The following is a 27,692-nucleotide window of genomic DNA, read 5'->3' on the forward strand; positions in this document are numbered from 1 at the left end:
TGAGAAACACCCAGGGACTGAGTGTACTCCAGTGCCAGGCCCTTAAAACATAGAAAATTCCCATTTTTAAGGTGGAAAATATTCATCAGGGGCTGGCTGGTGGGTCTGGAGTCTGTTCCAGGGTTCCCAGGGAAGTTTTGTACCTGCCATCTCCCTCTTGAGCATCTTCCCCTCTCAGCTGACTTTGTCTGCACTCCAATCTCTAACATCTCACTAGCCATGACTAAAAAGAATGGGAGAAAAGAGCATTTTTCCAGGATACCATCAGCAGCTGGACTGTGGGTTCTTCACTCTGAAGCCATCAGAAAAAAAAACCTATTCACTGGCCCCATGAAGCTGGGAGTCAGCTCCTCCCAGCAGCTCTGGCTGCTCCTCAGAAAGCTGTGGAAGTCAGCCTGGAGACACCTGTGGCAGGTGAGTGAGGGACAGGCAGCTCTCCAGGGGCAAGGAAATACTGAGGAGACACTTGGGTTTAACACAGAAAGGAAAATTTAAATTAAAAAAAAAAAGACCCAGAATAGAACAATTTGCAGAAGACACCAAGATTTGTACATGGTTATATTACTATGCCATTGGTTATATAACCTTTGCCATTGCTTATATTCCCCTTTTCCCATTAGTTATGTTCCTTTTTGGGTTGTTTTTAACACCCAGCACTCCCCAAACCAGGGGGATTACCCCATTTCTGTTCTGCAGAGGGGAAGTGGCTCCACACTCACTTTATTAATTAAAATCCTTTAAGTGACTCCACCTTTCCAAGTGTGGGGTTCTGAGTTACCACCCAATAAACAGAGCAGCCACTTCCTTTAAAAAGGCCAAGTGTTTATTTTTGTAGGGAATAAAAATACCTGCAATCCAAGAGAGACTCCATGGGACAAACAGAAAAGACACAATTCTCCTCTAGACAAGATCAGCTTCAAGCAGTGCAGGAACTGAAGTGCCCCACAGAGCCCTCGGGGCACAAACTGGGGCTCTCCCCCCACAAATGTCCCCCAGCAGTGACACAGACACAAACAGCCACAGGGACATTCCCAGCCAGCACTAGACACAGTTTTAGGGACATTCCTACAAGGATCAGGTTGGGGATGCCAAGGAAAATCCAGCCAGAGGATGGGATCCAGTGCTGAGTTACTCCAGTAGTTTCTGCTACATTAAATAGATGGGAATACAGAAATGATATAAAACCAACCCCTTGGTCCTGCCCTGCTCCTGCAGCTCCCAGGGGGTCACATTAATTAATGTCATTAGCAAACCTGCCCTAATGAATGGCCCACCTGGCTGCCTGGTCCCAAGCACAGGTTTTACCATCCCCTGCTTCCTCAGCTAATTAATCAAGTGCTGGGTGATAATTAAACACAAATAGGACATGCAGAGCAGGTTCTTCCCCCAGGGAATGGCTGGATGTGCATGAGGGAAGGATGGAAACCAGGAATAGCTGGGAGAGGTGCCTATAAAACAAGCCCAGCACAGAGCAGAGGGGTGGGAGGAGAGGAAAACCCTTTGGAATGCTCCTGGTCACTCCTGGGTACCCAGCACTGCATCCTGCCAAGAAATTCCTCTGAGCTGCCCAAGGCCAGGTCTGCAGGAGCTGAAGGAGCCTCAACAGGAGCTCTTCCCTTTCCAAGGCTTTTCCTGGGGCTGCCTCAGCTTTGGGAGCACCTCTGAGGGCTCTCTGCTCCCAGAGGTGATGGAAACAACACCCCAGGGCTGCTCCACACCAACATTCCCACCTGGAGATCCTGTGGAGCTCTGGGCACCTTCAGCTCCTGCCAAATCCCACTCTGCACGGCTGGGGAAGCTTCCTGAAGGTCCCCAGCTCCCTCCAAGCCCATCTCCTCCTCCTCCAGCCCAGCCAGGATGGCTCTGGATCAGAGCAGGTGGATTTTTATTCCAAGGAATTAACTTGGAAAGGCAATCACTAAGCACAAGAACAGACCAAGGCAGACCTAAAAGCTTTTACAAACTGCTTTTCCTCACCCCCAAAGAGGCCATGGAGAACTAAAACTATGGACAACCCAATTATTCCCACTTTTTTCCCTGCAGAGCAAACAGCACCAATTGGATTTTCTCTCCCACAGGTGACAACAGCAAAAGGAAACCCCAATTTAAGAATCCACAGAACAAAGTTCACATTTAAGACATTTCAAATGAAGCTCCACAAGTCCCTCTTGTGCTTCAGAGTAGGAGTTTTAACACAGAGTATGACAGGCCACTACAAGGTTACACCTGGTTGTAGCACAGGAGACACTGGGAAAAGGCAGGAAGGCATGGAATGTCCTGGAGAAACCATGGAATGTCCTGGAGAAGCCATGGAATGTCCTGGTGAGGCAGGAGCAGCTCCAGAAAAGGCAGAGTTTTCCACAAGCAGAGCCCATCTGCAGCAAATCAGATCCCTCTTCCCTCCCAGTTCTCCCAGTGACAGGAATCCAAATGGAAAGAACTGCACTGCTCCAAATAAGAGCAGGATTTCTGACCTCACAAAGCACAGCTGCTCCCCTAGGAATCAATCAGTAGAAGGAACTTTCCCCAGCAGCAGCAGATTCCCAATAGCAGTAACAGCTCCTCCATTCCTCCCACATTTCCAGGGAGCAGAGGATGCTCCAGGGTAGGGAACACAGATTTCCTGGGCAGCAGATCCCAGCTGAGCTCAGGACACTGCAGAGCTCTGAGCACCTCCTCACTTCTGCTCTCCAAACAGCCCAGAGCTGCCACCAAAACCAAAAAGCTTCTCCTTCATTGGTTTTCAAACCACAGGCTCGTGGAAAAAGAGGAAACCCTGGAATCTTTTCCAGCCCCTAAATTCCAGCATCAGCATGAAAGGCTTTTAATACACTGCAGCCTGCACACATGAAAGCCAAGAGGTTTAAAAGACATTAATTTTTGGGTTTGGCTCTGTTTTGCCACTGGAGTTAAAAGCAGCAAGATTACTCCAAGCTTACAACACTGAGTAACCTGGTGGTGGTTGTACACACTTGTAGTAACATTGGAGTTTTGTGGAGACAACATTTTCTATGAACAAGGCAAGAGTATTAAACTCCTCCAATGGCAATTCCAAAGGCAAAGCACCATACAAACATATCCAGGAGCCTTCTGCAAGCTGGATTTGTACAATAATTAACCAATGCCACTTTTAAGTCCTTCAGTAGTCAATCAAAACCCTCTCCAGTTTTAGATCTCTAATGAAAATTAGAGAATTTATTAAAGATATTCAAAGAACTGATGATCCATAGAATAACTGGTCCTAAAAAGTGCCTGTCTTGGCTTCATGCCCCATTTTCTCTCAGATTTGGGGATGGGTGTTGCCCATTACCCCTTGGAAAGAAAAGACAGGGCTGATCCATCAGTCACACCTGGGTCAGTATTTCCAGTGTTCCATTTTTAATCAATCAATCTTGTAGCTCCCACTCCTTCCTTGACAACAACTTTATTTAAGTCTGACAAACTCTCAATGCTAAAAAACTTCCTCTTTGCCATTCCAGGCAGTGGAGAAACTCTGTGCTCTCTTTTTCCCTGGATCTTTCATGTGCTTTATAAAATAGGTATTTTCTTACCCAGAACAGCCACTCAGGGAGGTTTGGGTTGGCTTTTGGATACTGGATCCACCCAGTGATTTCACCATGGGTTAAAAGCACATGAGCAGAGTTATTGCACTTTCTGCTGTTACAACTGAATGTTTCTGCTTTCACTGGAGATTGGGAAGGCTCAAATATTTTCACTTGGCTTCCAAACTTTTTATAAAAGAGCAAATCTGATTTGAAAACTTAATGGCAGCACCTAATTGAAACAATAGCTTGAGAAGAGGGCAGAGCAGCATCCTGAAAAGAGCTGCACAGGAGGATTCTGTGCAATCCAGCACACAACAAGGACAGTGGCACAGCTTTCCTGGGGAGGGGAATCCTCCAAACTCCCAAGGCCTCACCACAAGCTCAGAAATGTCCTCAGGCCCTGACCTTGATAAGCAGCACCCTGAGCTTATCAGGAACACTGGCTGCTCCCAGGGCTGGAGTACAAACTCCTGGGTTTAGCCACCAGCCCTGGAATCTGATTTTTCTTGCCTGAATAACAAGGCAAGTGGAACATTTTTGTTATTGACCTTTCCAAGGAAGATATTGACCCAAATTGCAGCCAGGCTGGAAAGTGACTCTGATAAAAGCAGCTCTCTGTAAACAAGGAACTGGAGGGGAATTTCTCCCAGGGATACACCTGGACCTGGTCCTTGGGGCTGTGCCAGAGCCAAAGCACTGGGAATGCTGCTCTCCTGAACTATGGAGTACTTTGGATTTGTGAGTTCAGCCTCTAAGGGAGCTCCTGTTGTGCTTATAGGGAATTCTTCATAAACCCCTTGTTCAATTCCTTACCTGCTGATCCTCTGCTGTTGAGTTCAAGTGCTGCTACTGATTCTCTGATTCCAGGAAACCTTTAGGCCTGAACTGTTGGTAATTCCAGGGCTCAGTCTGGGAGGATGCTCCACTCTGAACCCTGTGACTCAAGAGGAGAATCTTCCTCATTTAATTTTATTTAATTTCATTCCATTTCGTCCTGACCCTTGTCCATCCCCAGCCTCCATGCTGGCTGATTGTAGTTTTAGATTGCCTGATTTTCTATTTTAGTTTTTCTCTGTGTGCTTTAACCATTTAATAAATAACAGAGTGAACCTTGCAAATGAATTTGGTCACACTTTTTTACATCAAACCTGCTTCTGTTGATGCCTCTCCCAAGGATTCTTTGGGTGACCTTCAAGCACTCATTTGTGACACCCAATCCCTGGGAGAGAAGTTCTTGCTTCTTCTGTTTCTTCCCAAGTTCACTGCCATGAGATACTGTTCATGAGACAGACAAAACATCCCTAAAGTTCCTGGAATGTGAACATTCCCTAGAATCAGTCAGCAAGTGATTTTATCATTTCAGGCCCCATTTCAATACCAGAACACAGCCCCATCTGTAACTGCTGTCTCATCAATGATTCCAGCTTGGAACAGAGTTACTCTCTTGCTTCAGTTTAACAAAGATCATAAAATAAGAGAGAAAAATTCCACATAAATGTTCTGCTGCCTTTCCTCATTTCCAATCCTCCCTCTTATCACAAATCCATGTGTTATGGGCTGGCTCTGCACTCCCATCAATAAAGGAGGTCCATAAAAGCTGGCTCTTCAAGAGGTCAGCTTGGAAAAAGCTGCTGAACTCAGAGGAACAGCAAAAACCCTGGAGAAGCTGCAGCAGAAGAAAACCTCTCACAAACACTGACTACAGACAGGACCAAGAGCACACTGCAAACTCCAGCACAAAACCTGCAGTGGCCTGGCTGGACATGGACACAGTCTCAGAGAAGGCACAGGGGGTTTGGTTTTGTGTAACAAATATGCATAGGAAACAAAACATGGATCAGTTCTGCTACAAGGCAAGGGTCCATGCAGAGATTCATTCACAGCTAAGAAAGGTTGGGGGGTTTTTATCATTTGAAGACGGACTGAAATTTTTTCTTGTTTTAAGATGACCTTGGACCACCACTGAGAACAGAGGGATTTGCATCCTTCCTCCTGCAGTTACTGCCCAGCTCCTCGTGGAATTGGCAAGATTTCTTCCAGCCTCAAACAGCAGAGCTGGCAGGCAGCCCTAACCCTCAGAAATGCACGTGTTGCCACTGAAAACCAAGTTCCCAGGAATGCCAGGCAGGCTCCTGGAAGCTCTGCATCACCTGAGCTGCAGGGGGTGTCCCCCAGCAGCTGCTCCCCAGCCCTGCACACCCCTACTCACACTGAGCTGCAAATGGGGGCTGCAGCAGCTCCCCAGAGCTTCTCCCAGCAGCTCCAGAGCTCATCCCTGGTGCTGAGCCTGCCCATCCTCCCTGGAGGCTCCGGGATCCTGGGGCTGGGCTGGGCTCTCCTTGTGCTTCTGCTGCCCCAGGGAGGGGCCATTGCTCAGCACAGGGGCTGCTCCCTCTGCACAGTCCTGAGGAGGAGTTGGGGCTTTGGCAGCAGCAGCTCCTGCCTTGGGTGAGGTGCAGCCTTTGCTGGGCAAGGGGCCGTCCAGGATAGGGAGTTTCTGCACAAATAAAAAGGCATAAAAACAAATAATTAATACCTAGATGCCAGAGAGGGACAAAAACCAGGTGTCAACACAACAACAGCCCAGTGGCAGTGCCTCTTTTCCAGCTCTGAAATCCAGCACTGAAGTAGCTGGACACAAATCCTCAAATGCCTGACACAAACATCAGGAATACCTGGACACAGATCTGCCATGTCTGACACAAACATCAGTGTTTAACCAATAAATCTGAATAAAGCTGAAGTTTTCAGCATTCACATTACCCCAGCAAAGGGCACTGATGTTCTTCTCACTGGTGTATTTTAAAAACTGTGTTTTGATTTGTTTGGGGGTGTTTTGGGGATTTTATCACACAGAGGTTTATCACTGAACCCTCATTTCCACCCAGCTGGTTGGTTCATGGGGTTTGATTCATCTGGCTTGGTGTCAGCATCTCCTGACCTCAGCCCAAGGATTCTGGCAGGGCCCTGGAGAACGGGCACAGAACAAAGCTCCAGTACCTTGAAATAGCACAAACATCAGTCATTGTCATGGAGCTCTAAACAAGGCACATGGAGTATCCATGTTTGGAGTAAAGTAAGGATGGCATTTACTCTGAAATGAAGGGCTGACTTGGATCCTGGCCCTACAACAGTGAATGGCAAAAAAATCTCCAACAAAACAACTGCACTCACATTTTTTAAACTAAAATTTTAACAGGATTCTTGCTCCTAGGAGAGATGTGAAGGAGTATCTTTGCTTACATTATAGTAAGGCCTGTTTAATAAATTTGCATGAATTGTCAGTGTATTTATCTGATTTGATTTTATATGATGGGAAAAGGGGAAATAAATGCCAATATTCAAATATTTATATTTTATATATATGCATTTAATTTTACACAATATATTTATATAATATATATTTTTATATGTTTATAATATACATGTATAATTTATATATTTAATAGCCAAGATTTATATATTCATATTGGATATGTATAATTTTATACAAAATATTTATATAATATATATTTATATAAAATACATGTATAATGTGCAATTTATGTATTTAATGGCCAAGATTTATATATAGAATATATATATTTTTATGCAATATATTTATATACTATATTCTTATTACATATTTATATATAATACATATGTGATTTATGTATTCAATGGCCAATATTTAAATATTTATATTTTATAACACATTTTTATTATATATGTATAATTTTATAACACATTTTTATTATATATGTTAATATAATATCTATATAATGTATAATTTAATGGCCAATATTTCTATATTTATATAATATGATTTTATACAATATATTTATAATATACAATATATCTTTATTACATTTATATTATATATATTAATATATAATACACGTGTGATTCATATATTTAAATATTTATATTTTATATATATGTATAATTTTATAAAACATTTTTATTATATATGTATAATTTTGTAACACATTTTTATTATATATGTTTATATAATAACTGTATATTGTATAATTTAATGGCCAATATTTATATATTTATATAATATGATTTTGTACCATATATTTATAATATACAATAGATCTTTATTACATTTATATTATATCTATTAATATATAATACATGTGTGATTTATATATTTAATGGCCAATATTTCTATATTTATGGTACGTATATGTAAAATTTTATACAGTATATTATTTAATACATTTTCATTATATATCTCTATTATATTTATTTATATATAATATAATATATATTATATATTTATATATTACATGGACAATTTATCTATTTAATGGCCAATATTTCTATATTTATGGCACGTATATGTAAAATTTTATACAGTATATTTATTTAATACATTTTCATTATATATCTATATTCTATTTATTTATATATAATATATATATAATATATTTATATATTAAATGCACAATTTATCTATTTAATGGCCAATATTTATATATTTATGGCACGTATATGTAAAATTTTATACAGCATATTTATTTAACACATTTTCATTATATATCTATATTCTATTTATTTATATATAGTATAATATATATTATATATTTATATATTACATGGACAATTTATCTATTTAATGGCCAATATTTATATATTGATGGCACGTATATGTAAAATTTTATACAGCATATTTATTTAATACATTTTCATTATATATCTATATTCTATTTATTTATATATAATATATATAATATATTTATATATTAAATGCACAGTTTATCTATTTAATGGCCAATATTTATATATTGATGGCACGTATATGTAAAATTTTATACAGCATATTTATTTAATACATTTTCATTATATATCTATATTCTATTTATTTATATATAATATATATAATATATTTATATATTAAATGCACAGTTTATCTATTTAATGGCCAATATTTATATATTGATGGTACGTATATGTAAAATTTTATACAGCATATTTATTTAATACATTTTCATTATATATCTATATTACATTTATTTATATATAATATATATAATATATTTATATATTAAATGCACAGTTTATCTATTTAATGGCCAATATTTATATATTGATGGTACGTATATGTAAAATTTTAAACAGCATATTTATTTAATACATTTTCATTATATATCTATATTACATTTATTTATATATAATATATATATTTATATATTAAATGCACAGTTTATCTATTTAATGGCCAATATTTATATATTGATGGTACGTATATGTAAAATTTTATACAGCATATTTATTTAATACATTTTCATTATATATCTATATTACATTTATTTATATATAATATATATATTTATATATTAAATGCACAGTTTATCTATTTAATGGCCAATATTTATATATTGATGGTACGTATATGTAAAATTTTATACAGCATATTTATTTAATACATTTTCATTATATATCTATATTCTATTTATTTATATATAATATATATATTTATATATTAAATGCACAGTTTATCTATTTAATGGCCAATATTTATATATTGATGGTACGTATATGTAAAATTTTATACAGCATATTTATTTAATACATTTTCATTATATATCTATATTACATTTATTTATATATAATATATATATTTATATATTAAATGCACAGTTTATCTATTTAATGGCCAATATTTATATATTGATGGTACGTATATGTAAAATTTTATACAGCATATTTATTTAATACATTTTCATTATATATCTATATTACATTTATTTATATATAATATATATATTTATATATTAAATGCACAGTTTATCTATTTAATGGCCAATATTTATATATTGATGGTAATGTATATGTAAAATTTTATACAGCATATTTATTAAATACATTTTCATTATATATCTATATTACATTTATTTATATATAATATATATATTTATATATTAAATGCACAGTTTATCTATTTAATGGCCAATATATATTTATATATTGATGTATGCGTATATGTATGTAAAATTTTATACAGCATATTTATTTAATACATTTTCATTATATATCTATATTCTATTTATTTATATATAATATATATATTTATATATTAAATGCACAGTTTATCTATTTAATGGCCAATATTTATATATTTATGGTACGTATATGTAAAATTTTATACAGCATATTTATTTAATACATTTTCATTATATATCTATATTACATTTATTTATATATAATATAATATATATAACATAGTTATCTATAACATGCACAATGTATCTATTTAATGGCCAATACTGATGGGAGTTAACCCTTCCAACCCCCCGGGAGCTGCAGCCCCTGTGCTCACGTTCTCCAGCCGCGCCGCGCTGTCCTCCAGGGTGACGCTGTGCCTCAGGCAGCTCAGCAGCTGCTCCAGCACGCTCTGCTTGGGGTGCATGCCCTTGTCAAAGCGGTTGTACATCCCACACCAGAACCTCAAAAACAGCCAGAAACAGCACTTAGGGGCTCAGCTGGACATTACTGCCAACAAATAGATGCTGGTTAATATTGTGAATTAATTGAGATTAGGAATTTTGAAAATCTGCCACAGCATTGGATTATTAAATTCTATAGCAATGGACAACTTTTCTTCAAGTTAAAAAATCTGGCAGTAAATATTAGAATAGGATGAAAATACTTTTTTTTAAATAGCAGATTTATTGGAAGCTTGGGCAGCTTATCTTCTACTTCTTAGTTTGCCCTCATGCCTCAGGCTTTAGCTTTTCTATTTTTCAGATTCTGTGCTGCTCTGGTGTGTGGGTCTGGGCTTCACATTAGGGATGGTGAGCTCTGTGCACAGAGCAGGGAGACAAAACAATTCATTCCCCAGCTGGGGACCAATGACAAATGATCCAAATCTCAGCACCAAGAGCACAAACACCGTGGGCTGGAGAGAGAAAAACAAGCAGGGTGGGACTGCATGGGCTGGAGCTGGAATGGGACAATGAACTGCAAGATGCAAATGGAGCAGATCTGATCGAAGTGAGAGACCCTGTAAGCTGTTGGAGATTTTATGACCATTTTGGTTCATCTTCGGTGCAGCCCTGGCTGGGCTCTTGTGCTGCCCAAGGTGGATCCATTGAGGCCTTTTAATAAATCCCTACTTTATCCTGTAATTCTGTCCAGCCTCTGTTCTAGGTCAGCCTTCACAAGGCATCAGCCCAACCTCCCAACTTTCATTTGCACACACAGCACTTAAAATCTCATTTTCATCTCCCTCTCTCTCAACAGGGCCCAGGAGTGATGCAGAAACAAAGCCTGGGAAAAATCCTGAACTGGGCACCAAAATTCTTGCTTGAAAGACTTCCTTAATATACATTAAAAAGGAAGAAAAGAGGAACTGTGTCAAACACTTCAGTGTGACAGAGAAAGCAGTCAGGGGGTGCGTGTGGTTCTGCCTGAAGTTCTGCTTTTCCTTGCCTTTCCCCACCCTCCTTTCTCAATACCAAATTACAAATATTATCTTAAAATTACAGCATCTGAACTTATTGTACCTTTACACTGCTTCTCTTAGTTTATGCCTGAGGAATGGAGGGGAAAGGTAAAACAAACCAAGCTAATCAGTGCAAATTTATTTGATTTAACATGACTTATTAATGAAAGAAATGTCCCCTTCCTTCCCCTTTTAGCTGAGCCACTTACTGGAAACTGAAAGGTAGAGTGTTTGGTTGAAGCTCTTTGTAAGCTGTAAATCCTCTGTACAAAGGATTTCTCAACTCCTGCTTCCTCTGTAAGAGGAAAGGCCACAGGGAATGGGTCTTCTCAAAGATTCTGGCAAGTACAAAGAACATCTGATCACTAAAAATAAGCAGCAAGTGGATTAATAACTGCAGCTGTTGGGAGCAGAATTAGATTAAGGGAGCTAAGAATTGTTTTTATGCTGGATCTGATTGATTTCATAAGCACAGGATATTAAAATGGACACTCTCCTGTCCAGAAAGGATATCTGCAAGTTATTGTTGTGCTCCAAACCAAAACATATTTTTGGGATATAATTAATATTCTTTCCTCCCACTGGTTAAGGGTAACATCCCCTTGCTAAATGGTTTTAATCCACAATCCAATTCTATAAAACACACCCTTTTGCAGACATTCCAGGGGATCTGTGGCCTGCTGGCTCCAGGAGCCCCCAGCTCACCTGAGCTCCTCCCTCTCCCTGTGGCAGGTGCCCAGGAAGTTGCCAAACTGGCAGGAATAGACGTGGTCATGGATCTCCAGCAGGAAGCGCTCGCTGAACTCGAAGGAGCAGGGGAACTGCTGCATCAGCTGCCACACACACTCCACAAACTGTGTGAACACAGGGGACACCTCCTTGGGGTCCCCATCCAGGTGGCCACACCTACAGAGGTGTAAAAAGCAGAATAAATCTTCTGTCACCCACCACAAAACGTCCCCTTGCCATCAGTTTTCTTCCAGGTCAGGTTTATGGTTTGATCTTGGCAAAGTGGCTGAGATGCTCTCCCAGGGATTTACCAGGAGAATTGCCAGGTCTGGCTGGAGCACTATGGATGGGACAGAGTGGGGTCACCATCCCTAGAAGTGCTCAACAGATGCACGGACATGGCATTTGGGGACAAGGGTTAGTGCTGGTGCTGGCTGAACTTCATGATCTTGGAAGTCTTTTCCAGCCTTCATGATTCTGTGATTCCAAGATTAGCACTCCTCAAATAATAGAATTTTGCAGGTAGAAAAACACCCAGAATTCAACCCATGATTTTGTAAAGAATAAAAGCACAGTGATGAAATAACAGCCCTAGCAGACCCTGGCTCTGTGTCACCAATGCCAGTATTTTCCTAACGTTTTCTCCTTTTAATTTCAATTTTTCATGGGATCCCCTAAACCTGCAGCCAGTTTTGGTTTCACTCCCCCCTCAGAGGAATGTGCCCCTCTCACCTGTGTGAGAACTTGTGGCCCATTGCAATCCACTCCTTTTCTATCAGGACCTGCAGGTTCAAAGCAGGGATTAAGAAAAGAGCATTAATTTGCTTTAAAAAGCAAAATGAAACCTTTGATGTTAGAGCCTAAAAAGCTGACAACCTGCTGACCCTATTGCTATGAATATATCCCCAGAAATCAATGGGAACAGGAATTGTGATTTATAGATTATCTAGTTACCAAGGCAATGGCCCTGCTGGAATCAGAACTCATTTCAAAACTATCATTTTGAGGGAGTTTCTAAGTTGTTAAAATAATAATACATAAATATATAGAGCTCAAAGAATTAACAGCTTAATATTACACTGTGCTATTTAATTTAGAAAAGAGTGTTGTGATATTCAGCAAAATAAATCAGCAACTGAAGCTCAACAAATGTTTAACAGACAAAAAGAAATATATGAAGTACAGCTGAGTAATGAGGAGTTCAGGATGAAATCAGAATAACTATGTGGCATTTTTTAAAGAGATGCCTGGAGTTATAGAAAATAATAACTGTTATAATCTGTTTTCCTTACAGGTAAATATGACAAAATAATCTGTTTTCCTTACAGATAAATAAGATAAAATAATCTGTTTTCCTTACAGATGTCTCACAAGGAACCACCTGACTGAAGCTGCATCCATCATTACTTTGCTGGATCATATTTAGAGATAATTCCTGCTATCATCATCCAGATTAAGAGGAGGAAGGCAGAAACTCACAACAGAGTTCCTAGAAAATTTCATTTAAATTGCTTTTTGAATTTTTCCCTTCCTTGCACTGCTGATAAATTCATTTAGGAATAAGTCCATGTCAGGGGACTTGTGCCCACACACCATGAGGACAGACAGGGATGTGTCTGTGTCACTGCTCTGCCCCTGAGTGAAATCCTGTTCTCAGTTCATGCAGGACTGTTCAGGGACAAAGCCCAGGCAGATGTTTCATGTGCTGATGGAATTTTAACTGTTAAAAGACTGCAATATAATCCAGAAACAAAAATAGAAACAATAAAACCAGCATGGAATGCAAAGAAACAGCCCTGGCACTGGAAAAGGCAAAATCTGCATTGTTCTGATTTCAGGGATTCCTTCAAGGAGCTCTCCTGAGACAGAGCAGCTCTTCAGGTATTTAACCAGAGATGAATGGAAAGAAACATCACAGACTGCCCTGAATTCCTGCGGCTGCAAACTAAGAAAAAGCCTGCACGAGAAGCAAACAGCCAAATGAAAGTGAAAAATTTAAAAATGTGTGAAATGATGCAGATTTGACTGATGGACAAGGGACAGGGCTGAGTTCACCCAATTTCAAATCCCAGCAGATAAGAGACCTGCAGGACAAACTCCTCCAGCACTTTTTGGTGGAGTGCTGCCAGAGCTGCATCCTTTGCTGAGATCCCTCATTAGTGGCTCCCATGTAGACATTGCAGGAAACAAGGATTTGGGAATTGTCAATCAGCTGCTGCCGTGCTGCTCACAGCAACTGCAGCTCGTTACAGAACCAAAGCTGCTTTATGCAGGTCACCCATACTTGTCCCAGGAAATGGCCTGAGCCCTTCCCCAGGGCCTGCTGGCTCTGGACCTGCAGCATGTCCTTACCATGAAGCCTTTGAAGGTCCTGTAGAAGGGGTCCAGGAGGAGGCTGGCCAGGGAGCAGACCTGGGCCGTGCGGTCCCAGCCGTCGGAGCAGTGCACCAGCACGCTGGCCCTCTCCTCCCTCACAGCCTGCCAGGGACACAGCACAGGGCTCAGGGAAAGGCTGGCCCCCACCTGCACCACCCCAAAACCCCGGGGGAATGGGGGCCATCTCTCCCCTGGCCTGTGGAAACGCACCAGTCCATCAAGAGAAGGCCCAGCTAAAGCAAAGTGCTGCGGCAGGCTGGTAAAAACAGTCCCTGTTGTCACAGACATCTTTTATGAAAAATCCTTTCCTTAGGATTTTTCCTCCTGAGAAGCTGAGAGGCCTCAGGAACAAAATGTAAACAATGGTTATCTGCTGCTGTGGAATGCAACAGGTGGATCTGTGATTGGTCTCATGTGGTTGTTTCTAATTAATGGCCAATCACAGTCAGCTGGCTCGGACTCTGTCCAAGACACAAGCCTTTGTTATTAATTCCTTCTTTTGCTATTCTTAGCTAGCCTTCTGATGAAATCCTTTATTCTATTCTTTTAGTATAGTTTTAATATAATATATATCATAAAATAATAAATCAGCCTTCTGAAACATGGAGTCAGATCCTTGTCTCTTCCCTCATCCCTGGACCCCTGTGAGCACAGTCACACCCTGTGATCTCTGGAAGGCCAAGGATTCCCAGGCTCTTCCTCTGAGGAAAAAATCTGGTGGATGAGTAAAGAACAACTGGACACCCAGGGATTAGAACTTCAAGATAAATTAGAGGAATCGATGCCAGCTTCCCCCTATCCCATCACCTTCTGCCACTTAGGGCAGGAGAGAAACAAAAGTTCCTTGCTCATGACGTGGGCAAATTGTGAGAGACAACCAACATTTACCACTCATTCCTCTCACCACACACTTCCTGCACACCCTGTACTACTCCTGAGTGACTTCCTTCCTTCCTTCTGCCTGACCTGCAAGCCACCAGCTCTGCAGAAATGAGGACTGTGTAGAATAATCAACATTAGTGTCCACATCACATCAAACCAGGGGAAAACAAACCAGTCAAAACAATCCCTCAATTCAAGCAGAGCAGAGTGGATGAATAATGAGTACAGGGTTAGGAGCTGTTTGCACTGCTATATAGAAAGGTTTCTAAAGATAATTTATTCACATTTTGTGATCTTCTGTTTCACATGAGCTCTAATAAAGCCCTGACACATGACACAGGACCTGTATTTGCCCAGCAGCTGCACGACTCAACATTTTGGAGAGATTAAACCAATCTGAACAATACCTTCTCCTCAGAGCCACCTTCCCACCCCAGCAGCAGTCCCCAGGAGAGCAGGAGGCATTCTGGAATGCAGCTGGAGAGCAGCTTTACCTTGGCCAGGAAGACACCTGCATCCATGACAGCCTTGATGTGCCGTAACCAGCCTGAGTTCTCCAGCCCCGTCAGGAAATCGCTCATGGAGGGAGACTTCATCTCGCACACTGGGAGCACACACAGAGTCAGAACAGCATCCCCTGCACCTCCTCATTATCCCCCCGAAAATTTAAAGTGCTTGCAGCAATATCCTGTCTAAAGGACACACTAATGGTTGTGTATCTAAAATTCACAACTAAAAAATCGCTGGTTTTGTGAGAATTTGAGGCTCTGGAAATCTTCTCCTGCTCTTTGTTTAAAGGGTAGCTCATTAATTTATTCAGCTGTGGTTTTTCCAGCAAAGAGCTGTTGCTTCACTCTAAATCACCATCACATCTACAACCACTCACTGACTTCCCAAAGATCTGAAGTTATTTCTCTCAAATTTAAAGGCAGAAATAACAAATCTAACCTTGAAGGCAACTCAGCTGCTGTAATGAAACCCAGCACAGAAAACACTTAGAGTAATAAAGTTCAGAACAGTCCACAAGCCCCAGTGAATGAGATTTTATCACTGCTGGAGAAGAACATGGGAGCAAACAAGTTTTTATTCTGCCTCTTCTCCCACCACAAAATAAATCTGTCAGGAAGAGGCAACTGAGGACTCAGAGTTGTGATCAGGCCACTCTTTTGGGGGAGAACAGCCCCATTTGTGTCCAAGGTCACCATGGATCCTGCAGGGCCACCTGGGAGCACCAATTACCCAACTATTTTGAAAAAAAGATGAGCATTATGGTGCCTACTAAAATAGTAAACTCCTGTTTTGGAGAACAGCACTTGAATTGCAAAATTGTCCAAAATTCTATCGATCCCCAATCTCAGGTGACTCTTTTGCCCTGCTTTGCATTCCTCCCTAAGGTCACAATGAGCTTAATTACTCTGCATTTCCATATATTTAGATATTAAAACATTAATTTAATACATTTTAAAGGAGTTTGGTTAACAGGAATCAGAAATAAATGAAAAGTCAGAATGAAGTATGTATGAGACTCAAGTCTTTGGAAGATCATGCATTTGAACTCAGAAATACTGTTAATAATCCAAATATAGCAAACCCCAAAAAACATTTCTGAGCAACCTCTGTTGGTTTTCCTTCAATAAGTCATGAAGCAACAATGAGACTGTCTTAGCTGTAAAATGTAATATTTCTTTAACCTTTTTCTATTAATTTAGCACATTCATCAAGGAATGCTTTTAGTATTAGTTGCTATTTTTGAACGACTATAAAACCAAGCACAAGAACAAAGAAAATGTCAAGCAGGAAAGCATTTTTACAGCATTAATACTTTCAGCCACCTGAATGCAGCAAACAAAGCAAGATGCTGACTTTGCTTCCATCAGAACATGTTTGTGCATGGAATATTTGGATGTTTGGCAGGAAGTTCTGTCCAGAGGGGTAAGAAAGACAAACCCCTCCAGGGCTGTACCCACCTTCCAGCAGTTTCTGCAGGCTGCTCCTCATCACATGGATGTTCTCTATGCCAATGAATTTAAAACGAATGTTTTCATAATTATCTTCATTCTCATAGCCCTTCCCAGCAGCTCTGTTGGCCATGGCATTCAACTGGCAAATTCAAGGAGCAGAAGAGAAAAGAAAGAGAAAATCACAACAAAATTCAGAGAGGTTGTTTTGCAAGTCCTTTTTTTATTTTTGTTTAAATCTCCCAGAAAATGTACTGGACAAAGCTGTTACTCAGCTGTACTTCCCCACCTCCCAGACAGTTCTTTCAGCTGTTTCATTAAAATTACTGCAGTTCATTAGTCAGAGGCTCATTAAAGCCCTGCTTAGGGTAGTATAAACCACCAGTTTCTGCTATCAGAGACACTGAGTTTATCTAAGGAAATTCAGAGACAGCCACAGAAAAGCAGAACTAGGAAAGCCATTTTTAACATTTTTACATACATGGTATAGAAATAGCAATTCCCAATTTTCACAGACATACATGCACAGAGAAAATTAAACCACCTGAGGGAAACACAGAAACATTGAAGTTGAGCAGAAAGAACAGAGGAACTGCAAGACAGAAGCAGAAAATAAATCAGTTGTTTTAACATTCCCCAAAGCAGTTCAAGAGCTACCAGGACATCTCTGGTGGGGACAGAAAACAGAGCAGCTCAACCTCCCCTTATCAATTTGGGCAGCTTTTGGGAAAGAAGAGTCAGATATGGTGCAGACACCTTTGGAACTGTGAAATAACCCCAGTGCCTCAGTTCTGCCAGAGTGGGACAGGCTGCCTTACAAGTGTCACCAAGTATAGATTCTCCTGTTATCACCAGATGCTTCAGCACAAATTGCCACCAGTGAAGGATTTCAGTGGCACATCTCTGCCACTGGCAGCTGTCTGTCCCAGAAGAAATGCATATATCATGGCAGAACAGGGATCTCTAGGGAATGTCACACTAAAAGCCAAAATATCCACTGGAGCAAGATGGGAAACACTCCCTGTTTTCCCCAAAAATACACTTTCTTTCTTGCCCTTGCCAGAGTCTAACTAAACTTGTAGTTTATATAAAATAACTGCAAGATCTGAACAGTGAAGCAGGTTCTCAGAAAGCTCCATTTTCAAATAATCAGAGCAATTTAAATCTTTCCATTTAAATAATTGTGAGCTATGAAAACCCTTGTGTTCTAATTGGCTTCTACCAACACTTCTAATCCATATGTTTACAGGAGAATCACTGGAATTGGTTTCTAAACTCAGTTTCTCAAGATGACAGTCATTAAAATTTTCATTTTGCAAATATTTCCTTTCAATTAAACCCCACAGCTCCCAAGTTCTAGCCCCAGATAGCAGGGCTGAGTTGTATTAAGCTCCATCATGTGTCTTATTTTTAAAAGGGAAAGAAAATGGGAGGGATTGCTTTTCACAGCTGCACTTCCTCCCAGATCTGCCAGGAAAAGCACTTCAGCCTTGTGGAACTGAATCCTGAGGCTTTTCTCCAACTCCACTTCCAGTTCTCTCCTTTATCCTTTAGGACTCTGCAGGAGAATGCTTCACTGTCCCAGCCAGGTTCACAACTGCCAGTTCCATCAGGTCATCCTGAACACAAACCTCTGTCAGGACCCAGGACATCCCTCTGGCTGCCCTGGGTGATTCCAGACCCTGGCAGGGAGCTCAGAGACCTTGGCACAAAAACACCTGTGCCTTGGATTTTAGCCCATGGAAACAATTACCAACTTTGTGTGAAGATGTACAAGCCACAAGAGTTTGAGTAGAATGTTAGTGAATTTAACACAGGGGGAAAAAGTAGAATTTTGGGGATTTAGAATGGGAGTTCGAGAGGCAAGATGGAGGAATCTGGGCATGTCCAGTCTTTCTCCTTCTTCTTCTTGTCCTCCATCTTCTGCTGTGATGGTGGCACTTTTGGATTGGTTTAGAGTAGAGACAGACTGTCTAACATAGGTGATAGGTATTGGAAAATTATTGTAAATAAAGTACACGGAGTTTTTAGTACAAAAAAATAACACCACCCCAAGGGCAGTCAGTGTCCCCCAACCCAACCTGCTGGACAGACCTCAGGGGGTCAGAAAGACAATGTATTAGATAAGAGAAAATAAACAGCCTTGAGAACAAGAGCCAAGGAATCCTGTCTTCTTTTTCCGTCTCAGGGCTGGGAAAAAGAGACTTTCTAACACCTTGGGGTCATCTCAACACAAGAGATCAAACCTCAAAGCCAGGATACTCCAGGAGGCAAAAATCCTTAGGATGAACTTCACATTCCATTTGCACACCCTGGACCAGGAGCCCAATCCCACATTCCTGCAGCAGGACCGAACCAGAGTTGTGACAGAATGAACTGGAAACAGCACTGCACATTCACACAAGAGATTTAAAGCAGCCCAGAGCCCATGGAGGTACCTTTGGCCTCGTGTCTACAACATACATGAAGGGGCAGCCGGGGTTGGCCTCTCGGATGGCCTGGAGCATCTGCTCGTCCTCCAGGCAGCGCGCGCTGAACCCGGCCAGGGGCTGGCTGCAGCGGCACAGGGCGGCCTGCAACACACACACACACAGACAGACAGACACACAGACACAGGGTCAGCCTGCTGCCAGGGCCCTGCTCCTGCCCCAGAGCCCCTGGGCTCACAGCTTCAGCCTCTGCTCCTGCCCCAAAGCCCCTGGGCTCAGCTTCAGCCTCTCCCCCTGCCCCAGAGCCCCCAGGCTCACAGCTTCAGCCTCTGCTCCTGCCCCAAAGCCCCTGGGCTCACAGCTTCAGCCTCTGCTCCTGCCCCAAAGCCTTTGGCTCACAGCTTCAGCCTCTGCTCCTGGGCTCACAGCTTCAGCCTCTGCTCCTGCCCCAAAGCCTCTAGGCTCAGCTTCAGCCTCTGCTCCTGGGCTCACAGCTTCAGCCTCCCCTCCTGCCCCACACCCCTCAGAGTCACAGTTTAACTGCCCCCTGTGCTCCTTCTGAGGAGTTGCTGCTGCAGTGGACACACACTGGGACGTTTCACAGGTGACAACTTTGGGGAACTTGGAGTAGTGAGGGTGAGGAGGCTCCACCTGCTCTGCCCGATGGTCACCACCCCGAATGCCAGCAGTTCATGGAATGCCAGAATGGCTGGGTGGAAAGGACCTTCAAAATATCTCATTCCACCCCCTGCAATGGGCAAGGACACCTTCCACTATCCCCAGGTGCTCCAGCCTTGGGCACTGCCAGGGATCCGGGGCAGCCACAGCTGCTCTGGGCACCCTGTGCCAGGCCTGCCCACCCTCCCAAGAAACAATTCCTTCCCAATATCCCATCTGACCCTGCTCTCTGGCAGTTTAAAACCATTCCCACTTGCCCTGTCACTATGTTCCCATATAAAAGTCCCTCTCCCTTCTTTCCATGAGCCTCCTGAAAACACTGGAAGGCAGCAATTTCTCATGTTTTCCATTTGGTTTCTATTCCAAACCATTCTTTTATGTTTTTATTATCAGTTTTGTTATTCACACAGGGTGTATTTTAAGGAAATTTCATTAGTTTCCAGCACAGCTCCAAGCAGTGCCCAGGTCAAGGCATGCTTCCTCAGGAAAACAACAATTTGGCTGTGACTGAATTTTCCTAAGATCAGCATCTAAAACACTGCTGAGGCAGCAAAGTTACAAATTTACATTCTGGTCTTCAGTGGAAAAAAAAATGAAACCTTCACTTATTCTGAACTAGTGGGGATTTATTTCAGGATGGTTCCTCCTCTTCAATACTAAGAAAGTTCAGCCGAGTCAACATATAACTCGGTAAAACATTATTCAATATAGCTAAAGAGGAGATTAAAAAACCCCACATCAGAAGGAATTGCTGAAAGCTGATTAAGAAAAAATTCCCAACAGGAAGCTTGGAAAGTCTGTGCTTTTGGCAGAGCTCTGGATGCATTCCAAGTGTTTGCCTTCAGCTCATTCTGTGACTCAAAATGAAAGCCATTAAGAGAAGCACAGTTCTCAAAGGCCTCAAATCTAATAATTATCTTATTCTTTCCTTCCATTAGAAGGGAACTGGACAAAAGGAGAGCCCTCACTCCCCCCAGGCAGCAGGCAGTGAAGCACTAACATTGTTTTCCTTGTACAAGTAAGAAAGCACCGGAATCCGCCCTCGGCTCCTGAACCTTGAACTTCCCATCACCACGGCCTTGGTGGCAGCTCGAGGCACCACGATCTCAGGAGGGTATGTGCTGCAAACCTGAGGGAGAACAGAGCAAAAAAACCAGATATTGCTCCTGAGCACTTCAAAATTAATGAAAAATTCATCTTTAGCTTATGAAGTTACGAGGTGTTCAGGAAAACAATGCAGGAAACAATCAACTCAGCAGCTGAACCTAAAAACTGGACTGCACAAAGCAGCTTCAAAGAAGTTCTTTAAATCCAGAAATGTCATGGAAGTTTCTGAATTAAATTCACAGAATGGGTTGGGTTGGAAGGGACATTAAAGCCATCCCACCCCCTGCCATGGGTAGGGACACCTTCCACTGTCCCACTGTGCTCCAAAGCCCTGTCCAGCCTGGCCTGGGACACTGCCAGAGATCCAGGGGCAGCCACAGCTGCTCTGGGAATTCTATTCCAGGGCCTGCCCACCCTCACAGCCAAGAACTCCTTTCCACAAAAAAGAAATTAAGTCTATTTTAAAAGTTCTCTCTAAATGTTATGCAACACTAAAGGCACTTCCAGCACTCAGGTGGAATCGTCAGAGAGCAGCTTCATCCTTTCTCCTCAAACAAGCACAGTCTGTGCAGCATGGACTTCAAAGATAAGCTGCTCTCCAAGACTGGCTTCACATCAGGCTTGACAACTCCAAAACATAGGCTAGAAACCGTGAGGAAACTCTAAAGCACCTGAGAGCTCCACTGCAGCAAGCAAAGCCTCTGAGTGATTACTGATTTGAGATGGCCACAGCAGTACTGGAAACAGCACCTCACATCAGAGCTCAATTCAGGCCCCCACAGGCACAGGCAGGTAAAACTGGCAGCCACCTCTGACAGCACAGGCTTGTATTTCTTCAATCCAGAGCTTAAAGTAAAGAAAGTTACTAGGGAAAGAGATTCAGGGTTATGAATATGTTGGTGTCTTCCTTGAAGTTGCTTGCCTTGCTTTTCAACAGCCAGGTCTGACTGCACACAGCCCCAGAGGAAATAAAAAGGGAAATAATGTGGAGCAGGATTTTGAACAAGCTTGCTGACAAATGCTTTTGTTTCATGTTGTTTAGATCCAAGTTGGCCTTTCAGGGAAAATAACAGCAGCAGGCAGCTCAGACTGAAATGACAGAGGGCCCTTAGGTAGTAGAAGATCCAAGTGAGAAAGCAAAAAAGGCTCTGTTTTCCACTGCTGTTTTTCCCTTCCTCCCTTCCCTGGTCCCTCTCCACTCTGCCTCATTTCCCACCAATCCAAACTGCTGCCATTTCCTTCTCTCCTCCACATCTGTCACCAGCCAGGTGGGACAGGCTTTGGAAACACCAAAAGCAGCTCAGGGTACTTGAGGCTTTGCCTAACAGATGGGTTGACATTTCTGCAGAAAAACAAGGCTCTGCTCCCTTGCCAGGGGATCAAACACAACAAGGTGACCCTCCTGGAGCATCATCATCTGCAACTCCCCATTAAGATGATTGCTTTGTCTCAGACAAAGCTCCTTCCTCCCCAGAGGCAGCAGCAGGGCTGTCATTAATAACAACAAGGAGATAGTGCAGGGAATGGCTCCTCTGGGCAGGAATTACCTCATAGTCCTTGTTAATATCTGTTATCTCCCAGCAGTCGTTGGGGATCCCCATGCGCTGGTAATCCAGTTTCAGATCAATCAGTTTCCAGCCCATCTCCCGGCTCTCTTTGGACATTTTAGGGTTGTAAGAAAAAGCATAAAGTTCTTCGGGTTTCACTGGGAAGGAGAAAGAAAAAAAATCAACAAGTTAGAGATGGAAAGACACCCAAGGAGGCCAAAACTTCTGGAAATCAATGATTGAGTGCTACAGAGGAGTATTCAAAATATTTAAGACTTCTCAACCTTTTATAGATTTTTGGTTTGGGATAGTACCAAGTGCTGAAATTCATCCTGAAATCCTCAGGAATTTCCAATACTCAGTTCCCAAATGCAGGGAGATACATTAATTCTAACGAAGTGTTTTAGCCCAAGTTGGAAGAAGTAATTTTTCCTAAACTAATGATTTCTTCCTGAATTCACTGTAGTAAGCATGTTAGATGGGATTTATGTCACCACCATTAAAACATGGACTAAAAGATCTGTTATCTGTGGAGAGTTCATACAACAGCTCCTGCACACCTGTAAGGTCACTGCTCAGCAACAAATTCTGAGACTGGAAAACGTGAGGGATGTCTGGAATATTGCTGTCAGCCCAACAAAGGCTTCAGGCTGGCTCTGACAAGTGCCCATTTAGCATCCCAACCTCCTTCCCTCTCTTCACAAAATGCAAATCCAACCAATAATTCATCCAGCTGATTCCCAAGGCAGCTCCAGAGACAGAGGGAAACCTGTCAGAGGCTGATAAAGCAGCTGGGTACCGAGCAGGTAACCCAGAGCTGTCCATCACGTGTGTGCAAACAACCAGCAATGATGTGCTCTGCCAAAAATCCATGAAGGGAGCACACTCAGGCATCTTAAAACAACAAAAATGTGCTGTTACAATCAAGAAGTAGAAGAAAAGAAAGAGCTACAGCATTTACACAGTTGAGACCAAAGGAAACTGGTGTGAGCCCCTGCAGCGACACCTCCCACGCTTCAGGCACTACCCAGACCTCTAATTTTCAAACCTCAAAAACCAGTGACAGCTTTTAAATGTAACACCACAAACCTGCCAGCTACAGCATCAGAGGCAAGACTTCAGAACTAAAATAACTCCAAAGAGCACAAGGGGGGTGCTGGGAGTAGACACAGGCCTTAATATCAACTTAAAAAACTAATCTATGGGGGGCAAATAGGGCAAAGCCCATTTCTCCTACAGGATTTCCAGCCCAGCCCTGGTGCCATTAATTCCCCTCCCTCAGCCTGGTGACACCATCACAAATTGCAACTACAAATGACATCCTCGTAATAACACAACTCCAAAATGGGTTCCAGCATCCCAAAAGCAGAGGCTGCCAGAGGCAGAAGCCAGGCAGGAGCTCAGTGGAATGCTGTCCTGCAAGAAAAGCCTGAAGATTCATCCATGCTGGAATAAAAAGCTGGAGCTAGAAGAGAGCACAGGCTTTTGAGGGTGTCTGGCTCACACTGCAAGAGTGACTCCAAGTCAGGGCAGGGTGAAGCACAGGCTTCACTGAGCAAACAGTGCAGAGCAGCCTAACCATGCTGCTGGAAACACAGCCAAGACACCAAACTGTGGGGTTTGGGAATTCTGTGAATGCCTGGATCAGCTGGAAAGGGCAGAACTGCACGCAGCCAACAGCTGGGTGGCACAAGGGACTGGCAGTGGCCAGGTCTGGGATATGAACTTTGCACAGCTGTCCAGAAATTCCTCATGGGAGACCACGTCACTCCACTGCCAGAGAGTGACAAAATCACAGAGAGGTTTGGGTTGCAACAGCCCATCCAGTGCCACCCCTGCAGGGACACCTTCCACCCTCCCAGGCTGCTCCAAGCCCCAATGTCCAGCCTGGCCTTGGGCACTGCCAGGGATTCAGGGGCAGCCCCAGCTGCTCTGGGCACCCTGTGCCAGGGCCTGCCCACCCTCACAGGGAAGGATTCCTTCCCAATACCCCAGCTAACCCTGCTCTGTCAGTGTGAATCCATTCCCTCTTGTCCTGTCACTCCAGGCTCCTGTAAACAATCTCTCTCCATCCTCCTTGGCTCCCAAGACTGTGTTTAGTTTGGAAGCAATGTCCTGCTCCACAGAGCTCAGCTCCCTGAGCCCTGCCCTCGTCCCTGCTGCTGGATGCTGATTCTGACCCCACTCCTCCCTCCCAAACCCAAGCGTGGGGCAGCAGAGCTTTCCCAGGGCTCAGCTTGGAGCATTCCAGAGATTCCCAGGACATATTCCCAATGCCAGCACCTGGCTGGGAGAGCTTCAGCAGGGAGGTGAACACGTCGTGGCAGTCCCTCTCCTGCCCAATCACAAAGTGAGCCACGTGGAAGTTCTTGCAGTGGATGAGCAGGGGGTACCCAGCCGTGGTCAGGGGCAGCTTCTCCACGCTGGAGATGTGGTGGTGCAGGATCTGGAGAAAAGCGAATAAACATCATTTGTCACTGATAAAGCTGTGAGCAGTGCAAGCAGATAGGAAACCTCTGTAATACCATCAGCTGTTTGTGCTTCCTGCAGCTAAGGAGCAGCAAGAAATGAGTTGATTTGTGACATCAAACATAAACTGCACCCAAAACCCAGGGAACTAAAGCAGGACTGAAAAAAACACAGATTTACATAAATTGCTTTCAGAGACAGATGTGCAGCTCAGTTTACCTGGTGCACTTTGCTTTCCTTTCACCTCCACATGAAATACATTCTGTCATTCCCATTTCACCTTAGAATTAACAAAACAGGCTCATTTCAGGCTAAGTCTGCACTTCTAAAAGCTGCACATTCACATTTAGTGGCCTTGTATATTGAGTTTTAAACAGGAAATTACAGAAGTTTTCTACATTCCTTGAACTGACACTAATTCCATGAGTGAACTCTATCAAGTTATGTCACCATGGTGCTCAATTCCTTCCAAACCAGCTGTTTCTGGGAAGCATTTGGGATCAAAATGCTCTAAAAGACGAGTATGGCTCTGGAAATCCCAAACCTGCTCATTCTGGAAATGAGAGCATTAAGTTCCAGGACAAGGGGGAATGGCTTCCCACTGCCAGAGGGCAGGGATGGATGGGGTATTGGGAATTAGGAATTGTTCCCTGGGAGGGTGGGGAGGTGCCCAGAGCAGCTGGGGCTGCCCCTGGATCCCTGGCAGTGCCCAAGGCCAGGCTGGACAATGGGGCTGGGAGCACTTGGGACAGTGGAAGGTGTCCCTGAAGGGGAGGAATGGGACAATCCTTCAATTCTCTCCCCACCAACCCATCCTGTGACCTGAAGCAGCTTTCCCAGGTGTGTTTGCAGCCCACCATACCCATGTTTCCTTCCTGACTTCAGCAGAGGCATCCACGTAGATCAGGTGTGTGGCTGTCAGGTACAGGGTCCCGCTCGCTGCCTTCCTGCTGGCGTAGCGATCCAGCAGCTTCACGTTTTCCACCTGCAGCAGGAGCACAGCATGAGAACAACCCAGGATTGCTGAGGCTGGAAAAGCCCTCTGGGATCATGGAGTTCAGCCTGTGCCCAATTCCCACCTTGTCACCCAGCACACATCCAGTTGTTCCTTGGACACCCCAGGGATGGGGACTCCAAACCCCTCTGGCAGCCCCTTCCAAGGGGAAATTCCTCCAAGTCCAGCTCTGATGGAAGCACTGCCTAAACACCCGTTGAGCTCCATTCTTTCAACTTCTAATACACAGATCATGAAGCAAGACAGAAAAACACATGATCTTAAGTCCCCCCTGCAACACCAAGCCAGCCTTGCACCATAAACTCCAATTATTTCTCCATGAATTAAAGCCATAAAGGTTAAGCAAACAGCCGTGGTTCAGCACCAGCAAACCCTAACAGGATTACTGGATTTGTAGCCAAGATGATCCCAGTTTGTTACCGTGTGGGGCTGCAGAAATAACAAAAGAACTGCAAAGGAAAGACGTGCCTGTGCTCAGGGTGATCAACATGTTGCTCTGAAAGGAACAGCCCTCTCCAGTCTGACTTCCCACTGCTCATTCCCTGCTAGCAGCTACTTCTTGTAACTCACTTCCTGGCCTCCAAGTGTATTTCATAAACCACACCAAGCTAATTAATAAAAAACAGCTTTAAAGAACTCAGCACAGACAGAATAAAATATGCTACAGCACTGGATTGATTTTCTCCTGGCCTATTTGCCGCCTAATGAACGCAGATGGAATTTTTCTTTTGCCATTAAACAGGAATAATAGGAAAAAAATAATTGGATGGACAATGAAAACAAATGTTTTAGCAGTAAATGATAGATCACTTCTGGGTATTGAATGTGCGAGCTTCCATATGTCTCAAGTACAAATGGAAAATCTCAGCAAATAAATTGGAGAGCTGAGGCCTGGGCTCGGTGTCCTCTTAGCAGGTTTGTTTTTCAGCAGATATAACTATCAAATACAATATTGCCCTTTTCAGGGCACTACAGACACGCAGCACCAGCAGAGCACCTCAGAGCAGGGGATGAGGAGCATCCCCAAACGTCCTACAGAATAAAACGAGTAACAATAACCTCCATCGCAGTGAAGGAGAAAATTAAATTATCAACTGCTGCCTGAATAAATGCAATTCCTTTTAGCACAGCATTCCCAGAGCTCCTGTTTGACTTAATTCAATGGGGAAAAAAAAATGCCCTCTTTGGTTCCCTCCTTGGGACTGGGAGGAATCTCCGCGCTTTGACAGAAAGGAAGCATTCCGGAATCGCCCCAAACCACTGCAACCAAAGGGGGGCTCTGCCCAGCACTGCAACCCCCTCCCCACAGAGCGCCGGAGCCGCCAACACCGGGGCACCGCGGCTGTGACCCCCCACCCGCAGCCGCGAGGGCCGTTCCGCGGCAGGGCAGCGGGGGGAGCGGAGGCAGCAGCAGCGGGGAGCGGGCCGGGGCCGGGGGCGGAGGGGTTACCTTGGGAGTGCTGATGTGCTCCATGGCCGCCCGGCCCCGCCGTGAGGGGCCGCCCCGCCGCCATCAGGGCGCGCG

At 43.1% G+C, this 27,692-nt stretch overlaps 1 protein-coding gene across 1 annotated transcript; it reads right to left on the bottom strand.

Annotated features, from left to right (window-relative positions):
* Positions 1 to 777: 777 nt before the first annotated feature.
* MTMR8 (myotubularin related protein 8) lies at positions 778 to 27,692 on the bottom strand. Its single transcript, XM_030967741.1, has 14 exons — positions 27,618 to 27,692; positions 26,015 to 26,137; positions 24,967 to 25,129; positions 22,684 to 22,841; positions 21,030 to 21,158; positions 19,361 to 19,495; positions 16,932 to 17,064; positions 15,459 to 15,568; positions 14,059 to 14,184; positions 12,439 to 12,488; positions 11,683 to 11,883; positions 11,187 to 11,315; positions 9,853 to 9,979; positions 778 to 6,042 (listed from the first exon to the last, which is right to left on the bottom strand). Exons 1-14 carry the CDS (start codon positions 27,639 to 27,641, stop codon positions 5,815 to 5,817), a joined length of 1,836 nt encoding a protein of 611 aa, XP_030823601.1. The 5' UTR covers positions 27,642 to 27,692; the 3' UTR covers positions 778 to 5,814.

The sequence above is a fragment of the Camarhynchus parvulus genome, chromosome 4A (genome assembly GCF_901933205.1).
Source record: "Camarhynchus parvulus chromosome 4A, STF_HiC, whole genome shotgun sequence".
Taxonomy (NCBI): Eukaryota; Metazoa; Chordata; class Aves; order Passeriformes; family Thraupidae; genus Camarhynchus; species Camarhynchus parvulus.

What these genes read in the sequence shown, in the direction of transcription:
- MTMR8 (XM_030967741.1), bottom strand. Translation starts at nt 27,641, where the DNA reads ATGGAGCACATCAGCACTCCCAAG. An exon ending in CCTGCAGAAACTGCTGGAAG is followed by an intron (nt 15,569 to 16,931) that starts GTGGGTACAGCC and finishes GTGTGCTCCCAG; the next exon opens with TGTGCGAGATGAAGTCTCCC. An exon ending in AGGGAGAGGGAGGAGCTCAG is followed by an intron (nt 11,316 to 11,682) that starts GTGAGCTGGGGG and finishes TGTACTTGCCAG; the next exon opens with AATCTTTGAGAAGACCCATT.